Here is a 13,999-nt window from a genome sequence, read left to right on the forward strand (position 1 = left end):
TGAAGATAAAACAGGAAAATTACCTGAAGGCCCATCACTAAGATTTTTTATGGACTTCACCTTATAGGCCAGAAGTTGCAAACTGTGCAAACTGGTGAGCCATGAGCTGAAACTGTCTTACTATCAGGTTTGTTCAAATACTGTAGTGTTTTTTAAATCTGAGTTGCCATTTAAAAATTAAGAGATTGTCTTTATAGCCTTAGATTTGGCAAAGAATTTTTAGATATGACACCAAAAACTTGAGGGGAAATAGAAAAATGGATACTCTGAACTTCATAAAAATTAAAAAAATTTTGTGCTACTAAGGACACCATCAAAAAAGTGAAAAGACAACCCAGCAAATGGAAGAAAATACTTGCAAATCATATATCTGATAAGGGACTAATTTGTGGAATATATGAAGAATACTTACAGCTCAATGGTTTAAGAAATTTTAAAAATAAAAATCAGGCAATTTTGTTTTAAAATCCAGTTTCACTTGAAACAGTGAAAGAACTGACCACTCCTGAGCTCACATTTTATGGTGATGACAAACTGAAGCTGCGCAATGGCTGCCTCCTCTAGGCAGCTCCCTAATCAGCCGCAGGCCCCATGACTCCTTATTGCTTCCCCACCCCAGCCTGCATTCCTCATTGAATCCTGTTGAAGGCAATCAGGGTTCCAAAGATGGTTGTCCAATCATTCTATGCACAACTTCTTTAAGACTGAACTCATCTGGCCCTCAGTTGGAAATTTTGTGTTTTGTGTGTTGTTGTTTTCTTCACTGATTCTTTTCACCATATTCCAAGAAAACTGTTAGAAAGTAAAGAATACACCATATACGTTGCATCTCTCAAAAACACCTAGCACAAGACTAAAAACAAACTAGTACTAAATGAATGCATAAATGAATGCATTCTCTGTGATTCTCTTCAATACCTGCTTTTCTTCCCCAAAATTATAGACTTTTGCTATTAAGATAGACTAAAATGATGAGAGGCATGTGATAAAAAATAAAACACTAAAGTCAATCACTGCATTTCTATTTCAATTTTCCATTAGGTTGGAATGGAAATGGGAACTCTGAATAAATGCAGAACAGACCATTATGTCTGACAGCAAGATGAATTAGAGCCCAAGATACTGAGAATGCCTGCAAATAAGATTACCAAACACTATCAGTGGTCTTTGAGGGAATTATGAAAAATAGGATAGGTGCCAAAAAGCTCTAGATGGGCAAATGTTGTTCTAACTTCAAATGGGGAACAAGTTATAACTTGCCAGTTCCTGACTAGAGAATGATGTCACTCTCAGGCAAGATTCTTGAACAGATTTGTAAAAGGACATTTGTGAGTACATCAGTCAGGAAGCAATGTCCATTTAGAACCAGCACGAGGTCACCAAGGACAAGTCATATTAAATTCGTTTCATTTTCCTTCTCTCTGACAAGGATCCTAACTATCAGATTGAAGAATTAGAGCAGATATAAATATATATGTTTGCAATGAGGGGTTGGGCAGTGAAAAGGCTAATTGATCCCTTGGACTATATTAATAAAAGCATTACATACATCATAAGAGAGGTGATAGTTGTTTTCTTTCTCTGATCACATCTAGAGGATCTCATTTAGAATTTAGCACCACTCTTGAAGACGGCTTTGGTAGTGTAATCTTTTAGAGACCAATTTGGCAAAGTCTCTGTAAAAGCATGAAGCTCTCATCCAGATTTCTGGCATCTGTTGAAAAATGAAAAGATCTGGCTGGGCCTCCATTCCCTAATGGTCAATTGGTTGAATCCAGGTAGTGATTGCCCTTTTGTACAGGATACCCACCCTCAGATGCTTCATAATCACTACCACACCTTCTTATATTGCCTTCGCTGAGGTAGTGGAACACCTGTCACAAATCATCTTATTTGACCATCCTCACTCATTTATTCTACATGCCAACCACCCAAATGCACTGGAGTTTGCAACCCAGGATGCAGTAGAGTCAAAGGAGAGTGAAGATAAGCAGCAGAGAGTTATTGTAAATCAACAAATGAGGATAATCATAGTCTAGGGGCTGTGATCAGAGTCTCCAAACATCCAATGGGCAGACATAGAGAAGAAGCATCTGTCTTGTTCTATGAAGTCCCAAGAGGCAGATACTATGGAACCAATAAATGGATGAGAGACTTATTTAACCCAACATAAAACCACTTACAACAGCCAGAGCTGTCCAAAGATAAAGTACGTGGGCTTTGGAAGTGGTGAGTTCCCCATCGCTGGAAATGAACAAGCGTATGGTATGCTACTGCATTGCAGGTATTTAATCAAAGGAATTCAAGTATCTGATGAAGCAAGAATAGGCATGGAGTCTGAAATTTTTACAACAGGAAGAAAATTTGCTTTAAAATATTTCTTTGGTTAGGTCAATAAATTCTCTAAAAAGAGATAAAAGAGAGTACGTTTACAAAGAACTCAGTATCATTTTTAAAAATCAGACGTTCCCCGCACAGAAGCCACAGAGGACAAAAATCTGTCTAACTAGGTGGTGTGTTTACAACAAACTGGTCAAATGCTGCCCAGGGAGAAAGATAACTGGCATCAGGCATTATCTTTGGTGATTGGTCAAACATCCTTCAGAGGCAAGCAACAAAAGCAAGGCATCAAAGTAAGAGGGAAAACAATGGAATGCCACAAAGAGGCAGCCATCCCGGCCACAAAACTGCCATCTGCTACTGACATCAATCCTTCCAGGGGCAGCTGCAGGCAAACAATGTATCAGGGAACACTGGGCCTGGCAGGAAACCTGCCGCCTTCACATTTCAGTCTTGTGACCTTGGGCTAGTCATTTAACATTACAAAGCTTCAGTTTCATGTCTCTGAAACTGAGTTCGTGTGGACCCTTTCTGAACCTTGTGCAAACCAAGAGTCGTGATACCTGGGAGTGACCCACAGAAACTGTAGAGCCCTGCACACAAAATAATAATGATGACGAACAAAGAATTTTGAAAGAAAAGATTCCAGATGGTTTGGGGCACAGCAGCATCCTGACCTTAATTGTGTGGGTGTCAACACTAAAGGAATAAATTTAAACTCTTGTATCTAGAATGCAGAGGCGTTTGGAGTCTGGAAGGGACAAGATCATTTGGGCAAATTTCCTGCTGAAATGCATTACCTTAGTTTGCAACCCAGGTAACGCATTTAGTTTTTAAAATAAAGGTGAAATGTAAAAAGTAAAAGAATCAGCCAGAGTCATAAATGTTTAATAGATCTTCCAGCTAAGTTCACTGGCCCAGTGGTAGCAATCCTTCAAAGTTATCAGCACATATCCTACCAACCTGTCCAAAACTCAGTATCCCCTTCTCCATCATGGCTTTTTTTCAAAGAAACCTCCATTTATTTAAATTAAAAAAAAAAAGAAAAGAAAAGAAATAAAAAAAAGAAAAGAAAAGAAAAATCACACACCTTAGTCTTAGAATATATAAACTCTCTAATTTACCCAAGCAGTCAGGTAAATTCAAATCTCTGACCAGGGCTTGTTTCTAAATTTTCAGCAAATCTAAAGCATCAGAAGTCACTGTTTTCCACACTGAACTGAAAACTAAAGGGGAGGAGAGCAGAGGGTTTTCTGCTTATTTCATCCTGGGGTCTACCCAGAGGTGATTAGCATGTGAGGTTCGACCAGGATGAAAAGACACAAGACAGTTGGCGAGACTGGAAAAAAACTGAGGCTCCCCCCTGATGGCGGCTCCCCTCCCAAAGTTTCCCAAGCGTCTGAAGCGTGTACAGCAGCTGTGACTGCCCGGCCTTTGGCCATTCCTGGGGAGGCAGCCGCCTTTCTGGGTCACTGAGTCTTGAGCTGCAGCAGCACCTAGAAGCAGGTGTGGCAACCTCAGATCAGCTGAGCTCCAATAACCAACTTGCCCAACAGTGTACTCATCGCCTCAAGGGGAGGGAGGCACCAACATCCACGGAAGAGGTATCCTGTCTTTACTCTTTCTAAGAGAGACCACAACACACCAGTGTAGCAACAAGGAGAACTGTGACCAGAAAGAAAACAGATGCTGAGAGGGACAGGCCCCAGCTTCCCTAAGAGTATATCCTCAGAGAAAGAGTGAGGAATGGTGCTTTTAGGTTGTCCTTGCCAAAGCTAAGCCTAGAACTCATGAGGGTGGGAGAAGCCTGGCCTGTATGAGGGTTCTGCCTGCATTTGTCTATGCAATTGTGTGTCCAGTGTCCTTTTTCGCCTTGCTATTGTGGACTTAGGGAGGGGCTCCTGAGAGGGGTGTGCACTGAAGCTAGAACACTCAGCCAGAGGTCATCTCACCCTCCTGGCTGGCTCCCCCTGGCACCATGGAAGCCAGGCAGCACCTACCAGTCGACACAGCGCACTGAGCTGCTGGCTTTGAATGAAAACTGATGACCCTAAACGCTAATGCATGGGAGGAGGTTGGGGCTGCACCCTGCAAGAGAATATATTTTCTGCACCAAGCTCCCTCCTTATACCTAAATGCCTGCATTAGTTTGGATCAATATGCCCCATTACAGTTAATCCATGGCAAGCCAGGCCAACAGAGAGGCTCTGACAAAGCAGTGCAGCCTCCCTGTGCTACTTCCCTGTGCACATGCATGTGAATTTCAGCCCAGAGAAAGACGCAGAGGCAAAGCAACGACAGCATAAAGGAGAAAAAACAAAACAAAAAAACATAATAGACCGTAACAAATAGACACCATATTAAGGGACTTTCAGGAGGCCTCAGAGTGACATGTCACAGCCGAAATGATGGAGTATCTGAGACACTCCTAAACCCGGGGTCGGATCCTCATCGCACACCTGCAATGCAGTGATCGCTACCACTTCACAATCCATACACCCAGCACCAGCGCGCTCTGCAGTGGAAACCAGTCCGGACTTGTACAGCTGCCACTGTTTCTCCTCACAATAAGATTATTGATGCATAACAACATTTCATAATGGCAGGGAGGAAAGGGGGGAAAGCCGAAGCAAGGGAATAAGAAAGGGGTGGGGAGGCATGAGTCCCCAACCCGCATCTCACCTTTTATTTGGGCTTCATATTCAGCAATGATCTCTTTGTCTTTCTTGAACTTAGTTTGAGATGACATCTTCCAATGTGGCCAAAGGCACTGGCAGGCTATTTAATTTATATCTCCTTTTCTTCCCGTATTCTCTCTTACACGGCTCTAGTCGATTTCCCAGGTTTAGGGGCTAATCTCTTTCACTTGGCTGCAGAGCCAGAGGGGGGAAAAAATCCCTCTCCTGGAAGGAAAATTCTCTTTACTCGCAGAAAAATGTCTCTAGTAGCTTGGTCTGGTCAGCTCCTCTTGCAAAAGAATCACTACCCTAGGAGCACAGTAACCTGCCCCAGACTTTCAAGATTTTTTCTTAAAAAAAAAAAAAAAAACAAGAACACACGCGCATACACACACACACACACACACACACACACTCACACACACACACACTCACACATGCACTCACACACTCATCTGGACACGCACACACACAGTCACAATGCACGCACACACACCCTCACTCACACCCACTCACACACACACAGACACATCCACAAGAGGTGCGGCGCCTCCTTGGTGCTGCAGTCTCTGGCTGTCTTTCCAAGGCTCTGCTAAGGAGATGGTCAGGTTGCCAAAGGGCCAGTCATCTCGCATCCTCCCTCCCTTCAGCGCCTCTGGTCTGATGTACAGTGAGGATCAAAGCCAGAAGAGCGAGGAGGAAGTTCTGCTGCAAGGCTTCAGCTCCAGTGAACCCAGAGTAGGACTGCTCGCCCTGCAGGGCTGGCTTGAGCACTCCCCCACCAACCTCGCCCTCGTCACTAAGCTCCACCTCCCGGATTTTATAACAACTGACACATTGTAGCCTACAGGAGAGCAGGGCTCACTGCAAGCAAAAAGGAGGAAGAGATGTCACAAAAGGAAAGGCAGCAGGAAAAAGAATCAGGCTGGGAAAACCAGAGAGGCCCCTGCAAATGCCTACCATTGGCAGTAAGGTTAGGGAATTTTCTTAAAATCTCTGAAAGGTCCACCTTTTCTTTGTAGTGTGCAATTTATCCAATTTCTTAAAGCTACAGCTCTGTGACAATTTGTCACTCTGTGGGAATTGTCTAGCAGAGTTGAGGGGCTGACCCGTGTAGGCATATTCATTAATATTTTTCTGAGCAATGGTGGGGTAGCAGGGACAATGACAAGCGTTTCAGACATGCAGTTTTGCAAACCCTTTGAGGGCAAGCATGCTGATAAACCCAGCTGCCTTTGTCTCTCACTGGGCTTTGGGCAAAATAATTACTCATTGAGCCTTAGTTTTCTCACCAATAAAATGGGCTTTGGGGGCTTTTTCATTCAACAAATATTTATTGAACGTTTTCTATAGGTCAGGCATTGTTCTGAGCACAGGAACACAGTGATCAAAATAGGAGGGATCACACAACTCTAGGAAGTCACTACATTAATATTCTCAGAGCAGAATTCAGAATGCACTGTGAGTGGTGCCTGTGGAATTGTGCAAGGCAAGAGATCCTAGGAGGGGCAGATAAAAAATAAACAAAATGAGTAAATTATGTAATATGGTAGAAGATGGTAAGTGCTATAGAGGAGAAAATATTGCAGGGTAGGGGACTTCAGGAATGAAGGAGCTCTTAAGAAGATCAAATAAGAATGTAAAGCCAAGCTTAGCACTCAATGACAGCAATTATTATGACTTTATGATATCCCCACCAACACCCTAACAACATAGTATAAGTATCTCTCTCACACAGATGAAGGAACAGAAGCACAGATGTGGAAAGTGACTTACCCAGGTAGGCATGGTGAGGGGAGTGTGGGCAGCAGGGCATTCTTTTGGAGCAAACAGTAAGAGCTAAGGTCTACAGATGGGAATGCACAGGATCTACTTGGAGAAATCACAGGGGAAAGTCCAGCTGGCGAATCACAGGGCTTATTCCAGCTTTGTGCCCAGAGATAGGAGTTTGCAAAGTTCATAAATCACAACCGGCCCATTGCCATTACCCTTCTGCCTCACCCTTCCTGTGGACATACTGAGGCCCTCTTCGGTTCCCCTTTGGACTAGTTTAAGAAAGAGAACACCGTGCATGTTACCTGAGGAAGATGTACTCAGAGATTAGCATCCCTGCCTCATGTCTAGGCTCTCAGAGAAAAATAGGAATCAACACTGCACACCTTGGCATGCGGCAGACAGGGTCCCCTGCCTGGCTCTGCCACTGACTAGCTCTGAGAAGGAAAGCAAGTGACTTAACCTGCTTGTTGCCCATTCGAGACAGGAACCAATAAATGTCAGCTATTCTCTTCATTACTAAAATTTTAAATCCACTACTAAAATTTTAAAGCCATAAATATTTCTGGGAGACCCATATGTAGGGCACTGAGCCACAGGAATTCACAAAAACCCATATGAATTTGAATCAAAGTATGATACAGAGCTATGTGCTAAATGGCAGGAGAAGCTGGATTCTGGTATAAGACAGATGGTGATTTAAATTCTGGCTCTGCTGATTACCAGCTTATAGGGGGCCTTCTCTGAGCCTCAGTTTTCTCATCTACAAAATGATCTCACTCATTGCACAGGATCAAATGCAATTGGGGATTTAGAGTGCCTGGCATATAGCAGACATCCCACAGATATTTTGTGTGGTTTTTTGGGCTCAACTATGCTGGACCTAGGACAAGACCCCCAGACACATAGGTTAAAAGCAGGAAGAGAAGAAAGGGGGGGAAATGGGAAAAAGAAGAAAAGGGCTGTGCCCTGGCAAATATATCACCGCACACAGTGAATCACAGCATCCAGAAGCTTCTGTCTCCAAGAACAGGTAATGTGACCTAGGCAGGCCACCCTGGCACAATGTCATCACCCTTTTCCTTCCAGTCCTTCCCGCAGCTCACCCCAGTCTCCCAGCTTCCCTTCTGTGACACACCCCTCCCCGTGGCCACTTCTTCCCTTACTATATGAGAACCAACTGCTATTCTGGATGTTCACCCCCCACATGATAGTAACAGAAACTAGATTTCTCCCTCGAGTAAATGTGGTCTGCCTCAAGCAAAGGGGTTCTACCATTAATCTGTGCCAACCCCACAGGATGGGAATACCTGCTGGAAGGGTATATTCCATTTCCCTTGGGCTCATCTTATGATTTTTTTTTTTCAATATTCCTGAATGATACTAATAGCTAGTATTTACCGAGCCCTCATTCCATACAGGCACTGGACCAAGGACTCTAGATAGATTGTATCACTGACTTCTGCTGCAACACAATAGTCAGGTGCTGAGATCATTCTTGCTTTATATGAGGTGAAATAGAGGCACAAAGCAATCCGTCCAAGATCACACACTGGATTACTAATTGAATCATATTCAAGTCCAAGTCTGACCAACATCAGGGTCCAAGGACTTAACCAGTACACAAGTCGAATACTGATTTTTTTTTTCCCAATCTATAGTGTTCAACCTAAAGCTTGCTACTTTAAAAAAAATAATAATTGGGGCCTAGGCAAGTGTGGTTCAGTTGGGTGGGCATTGTCCTGTACACCAAAAAGTCGCTGGCTCGATTTTTGGTCAGGGGACATGCCCAGGTTGTGGGCTCAATCCCCAGAAGGAGGTGTTCAGGAAGCAGCTGATTGATGTTCTGTTCTTACATAGATGTTTCTCTCTTTCTCTCCCTCTATCTCTCTAAACTCAATAAAAATATTTTAAGAAAAAGAATTTTGGGTTAAAAATACAAGAAAATCGTGTCACAAATGACCACTTTATGAGGTTTAAATTACAACAGCTGAATAACACAAAACCCACAGAACTGGTTTCTTCTCTTGGCAGAAAAAGAAAAAGAAAAAAAAAAGACTCTACTTGAAGAAAGAGTGACCAGAATAGTTTTTGCTTTAAGGCAATTTTATTTTTCTGGTCAAATATGAACCCTCCTAAGATGACTAATAAGAGTTGACATCTTTTGTGACATTCTCCATATTGTTACCAACTAAAGTATCCGTGGCCAGCTCAGTGAATAATTCTGCCCTTCAATCTCTGCTCTGCAAAAAGAAAGCAAAAACAACTCAGCTAGTTAGTGCCAGAATCTGATACAATTAATAGTGATGATGACAACATGCCTTTTGTGTATATATTGTTTTATATTTTAAAAGCCCTTTTATATTATTTCTTATTTGGTACTCACAGTAACCTGGGAGATAAGTAGGGCTGTTTTTAATCCCTGTTTGACTGATAAGAAAATGAGTGGATAAGTGGAAGCTCTGATGGAAGAATTATATTATAACCTCAAGTATAAGGATGGCCTTCTTAACTGTGTCACAAAACCCACCTGGACATGTTCAATTACATTACAATTTTTTCAGAACTCTGCTTGCAAAAGCCACCATAAGCCAAGTTAAAAACAAATGGTAAACTGAAATACAATATTTGCAATACCTATCATAAGCCAAAGATTATTTTCTCTGATATATAAAAACATACTAATTTCCCTGATATATAATTCAAAAAATATGTGTACATGAATGTTCATAGAATTGTTCATGATAGCCAAAAAAGTGGAAACAGCCAAAATGTCCATCAACATATGAATGAATAAATAGAACATGATCTATCCATACAATGGAATATTATTCAGCCATAAAAAAGGAAAGAGGGCTGATGATGCTACAACATGGATGAACCTTGAAAACATTATGCTGAGTGAAAGAAGACAGACACAAAATGTCACATATTGTTTGAGTCCAATTATTTGAAATATTTAGAATAGATAGACCTATAGAGACTGAAAGCAGATGAATGATTTCCAGGGGCTGGGGGAGGTGGGGAATGAGGAGTGACTACTATATAGATATAGATACGGGATCTCTTTGGTAATGATGAAAATGTTTTAGAACTAGATAGAGGTGATGGTTGCAAAACATTATGAATATGAATATACTAAATGCCACTGAATTGTTAATGAATTGTTCATTGTGAATAGTTAATTTTATGTTATGTGACTTTTACTTCAATAAAAAAATAAATATTAAAAATGTTCCTTCAAATCTATAAGAACACCAATAAACAGCCCAGTAGAAAAATTAGTAACAGATATGAAAGGGAAATATATATATATGAAATGTTAATCAACCTCATTCATAATGAATATAAATCAGCATGGCTGGATCCAGAAACTTTAACAATGTCAATTGGACATTATATGTCTTCCTCCAACTCTCCCTTATGCTTTCCTTTATGGTAGCAGGCTCTTCCTGTAAGATGGCTAAGTGGCCCGAAACAGCTCCAGGCTTACATTCCCCCAGCTTGGCAATTTCAGCAAGGAAAGCGGGTCGTTCACAGGAATTCTAGAAAAAGTCCCAGGAATGGTCAACTGGCTCGGGATTAAAGTGAACAACTCTCCCCGAACCAATAACTGTGACCAAGGAATGAAATGTTCTGCTTGGTGAGGCCTGGATCATGGGTTTTTCCCATGGAGCTATAGAATGAAGTCAGCCTCAAACAACCCACATAGCCAGAGAGATTCCCAAAGGGGATCAAGGTGCTATTCCAGAAAGAGGTAGAATGGATGTTGGGTGGGCAAAATCAATATGTGTCTGCTATAAAAAGGATGTGGGGAAACCCTGGCTAGATAACTCAATTGGTTAGAGCATCATCCCAATAAGCCAAGATTTCAGATTTAATCCTAGGTCAATACAATGAATGCATAAATAAGTGAAACAATAAATCTCTCTCTCTCTCTCTCTCTCTCTCTCTCTCTCTCTCTCTCTCTCTCAATAATAATAAAAAAATTTTAAATGTTGGAAAGAAGGGAAGAGAAATTGACAGAAGTGACCCATGGAAAAATGTGATAAAGCATCTTGAAATTATCCAGCTTTGATGTTTCTAAAGCACTTTCTCACCCATCATCTTGATCCTCACACAGTTCTTTGAGATAGGTCGTTTTACTCTCATTTTACAGATGAGAAAAAAAAGGCATGGGGAAGCTAAAGGACTTTCCCACTAGAAAACTCACATAAGGAACCAGGACACCTGACCTTCTATCTGATGTTCTTTCCCCTAACCACATAGGTGCCACATCCTACTGAGAAGCACTGCAGTGCACATGGGAACTCACAGATCCTCAGGCACCTGCCCACTTGGCTCTGTTAGAGAAAGTAAGGAAATGAGTCTCTTAGCAATCAGAACCTGTCACTAGGCCTGAGGAGAGCTACCAGCTGATGCAGCAGAAGTCCTCTAGCTTTTCAAGAAGTGTGCTTCCAATTATATAGCCCAACTATCCCTTTGCCCACTCACAGGGACAGTGATTCAATCTGGACCTCAGAATCCTGATTCTGGAAGAAAAAAAGGACTCAAGCCAGAGCCTCTGACTCCCTACAACTCATAATCAACCCAGAAGCCAGAGTGAGTTTTCATATCAGATCACATGACCCTTCTCCTGGTAAAAATCCCGCAATGAATTTCCACCACTTAAGAGTTAAATGCACAGTCTTTTCCATGACCTCAAACCATTAAGACTCTACCTCACTCCTGACCCTTTTCATACTGTTCTCCCTCTGGCTCCCTACTCCAAACCATAGTAACTTTCTTAAACTTCTGAGAGGCTCCAAGGACGTGCTGTCACTCAGCATCTTCCAGGACCTTGGCCAATGTGTCATCTTCTCCAAGAAGGCCACCCAGAACATTCTGTTCAAAGGGCAACTCTAGCCCCTATACCTGTTTTACTTTCTTCACAGTACTACCACATCTGAAGTGATCTTATTTATGGACATGCTTGCTCAGTTAATGACTGTTTCCAGACCCTCCACACCCTGCTCACAGTAGACTAGTGTGTCTGATAAAACTTTCTGCGGTGGTGGAAAGTGCTCTATACCTATGCCGTCCCATACAATAGTTACCAGCCTATTGAGCACTTGAAATATGACAATGTGATTTAAGAACTGAATTTTTAATTTGACTTTGTTGTAATGAATGTAAATTTAAATGTAGTGGTTATTGTATTGTATAGAGAAGGTCTAGAGTGTAAGCTCTAAGAAGGCAGAGACCATGTATGTCATCATGTCCTACAAGCCTACAGCAGTACCTGATATTTAGTAAGTGCACAATAAATGATTCTTTTTTCTTTTAAATATATTTTATTGATTTTTTCAGAGAGGAAGAGAGAGGGATAGAGAGTTAGAAACATCGATGAGAGAGAATCATCAATCAGCTGCCTCTTGCACATTCCCTACTGGGGATGTGCCCGCAACCAAGGTACATACCCTTGACCGGAATTGAACCCAGGACCTTTCAGTCCACAGGCCAACGCTCTATCCACTGAGCCAAACCGGTTTTGGCAATAAATGATTCTTGAATTAATGGACAAAGATATGAACAAATGAACATGGAAATCCCTTCTGACCTCCTCTTGGCACTGTTCTCCCACCTCTCACTACAGGCCCTGAGGTCTCCCTCCTCTACCCGGAGGGGAGCGAGAAAGTTGTTTGCTGCAGCGATCTCAGGCATTTGGCAGAAACACCAGGTGCCAGGGCAGCAGAGTCAATTACTCCCTCCACTGCACTCCGCTTGGAGCTGAACGCTGTAATGAAGGTGGGACTGTAATGAAGCTTTGCCAGGCCCCAGTAAATACTGCAGCTGTTTCCTATACAGTCATTTGGGCTTTACAGAATGTGGAAGTGGCTCGGCCTATAAACCCACGTGGACTGCTTTATTTGCCTATTTCTCCTCCTCCTCCTCCTCCTCCTCCTCCCTTGTCTAATGTTGGAAGGCGCTAGGATAGAGAATCAAGTCAGTGTCAGGTCAAGAGGCTGAATTCAATTAAAGTCTTACTTGGACCCAATCTCTTTTAGGAAATGAAATCAAGATTGGGCTGAATAATATATTTTTGCAAGTTAGGATCCCTCCTGGGCTCTGTTTAGGCAGAAAGATAATTCAGAACAGACATTCAGTCTGGTCTTATTTTTACACTGTGAGGATTAGGACATCTACATTATCCGGTGGCAATAAAATAAAGTTATACTTCCCCCCGTAATAGTCCCAAATAATGATTAAGAAAGATATTACTCCCAAGGTCTCTAAGAAACACTGTTCACCTTATTAGCTGTGCTCAGGATCAGATGGAAAAGGAGCAGACACCAATGCTTTGAGATAGTAACAAATATGAGACAGAGAACAGACAATGGTTTCATAGACAAGACAAACTGAGATCAACTGCACAAAGGTGGCTCTCGTGAACTTCCTGGAGAATCCCTGTCATGAACAGGCTATGGATGCTATATGGGGACTGACTGGTTTCCCTTGGTGAGAAAGGAAACTCTTGCGCCTACTCTGCAAGGCTGATGTGGAGGGACAACAAAAAGCTGGACTACGTCATACTCCATGGCACATCTCCCACAATGGCCAATCACATCATCTGAGATGCTTCAGGAAAAGAGCTGTATTTTCTCTGTAATTTAGAAATCATCCTTTACCTGGAGACGCCTCTGTGGCATATCGGGGATCTGGGGCAGAGGGAAGGTTAGGGGGATGGGAGGCATATCTCCAACTGCTGTCTGGACAACAGCTAGCTTCCAGAGTATCAAAAGCCCTAAAAATTATAATAATAGTAACAATAGTTGCATTTAGGAAAGCCGGACATTGTGCTAGCCTCTGTGCAGAGCCATTTTCTACACAATCTCAGTGAGTTCCCATAACAACTCTATAGCTATTCCCATTTTACAAGGTGAAAAAAAGAGAGGATTCAGAGAAGTCATCTGCCTTGCTGGAGAGGCCCACATACTAGAAGGAACTGAGGGTGGCCTTCGACTGACAGGCGGCATGGAAGCGAGGCTCTCAATCCAACAACAGTGAATCCTGTCAACAATCACAGAAACCAGATACCGTGAGATAAATGTGTACTCTTATACCACATTTTGTGGGTGATGTTTTTACCCAGCAATAAAAAACTGACACAGTCACACAACCCATAAGTGTTTCAGCTCTAATTCTAAATTGGGTCAACCTGGTGCTAG

The 13,999-nt window shown here is 42.2% G+C and overlaps 1 protein-coding gene and 1 long non-coding RNA gene across 11 annotated transcripts in view; one reads left to right on the forward strand and one right to left on the reverse strand.

The window, feature by feature from the left end:
- Positions 1 to 5,775, reverse strand: part of SRGAP3 (SLIT-ROBO Rho GTPase activating protein 3) — a 219,584-nt gene extending 213,809 nt beyond the window's left edge. For 6 of the 10 annotated variants that reach the window (XR_014796612.1, XM_084901922.1, XM_084901921.1 and 3 more), the window contains exon 1: positions 5,023 to 5,774. Coding sequence is in view for 8 of the 10 variants with exons in the window: in XM_084901922.1 (XP_084758048.1) it covers positions 5,023 to 5,089 (67 nt within the window). In the remaining 2 variants the exon portion in view is untranslated. Of the gene's footprint in view, positions 1 to 5,022 lie in introns of all 10 variants that reach the window. The other 4 variants (XR_014796611.1, XM_084901918.1, XM_084901925.1 and 1 more) reach the window with 1 other exon arrangement.
- The window catches only part of LOC311631662, a 263,842-nt gene that overhangs the window by 159,073 nt on the left and 90,770 nt on the right, over positions 1 to 13,999 (forward strand). The gene's annotated exons all lie outside the window — the stretch shown is intronic.

This window comes from Pipistrellus hanaki (assembly GCF_964339955.1).
Source record: "Pipistrellus hanaki genome assembly, chromosome: 13".
Taxonomy (NCBI): Eukaryota; Metazoa; Chordata; class Mammalia; order Chiroptera; family Vespertilionidae; genus Pipistrellus; species Pipistrellus hanaki.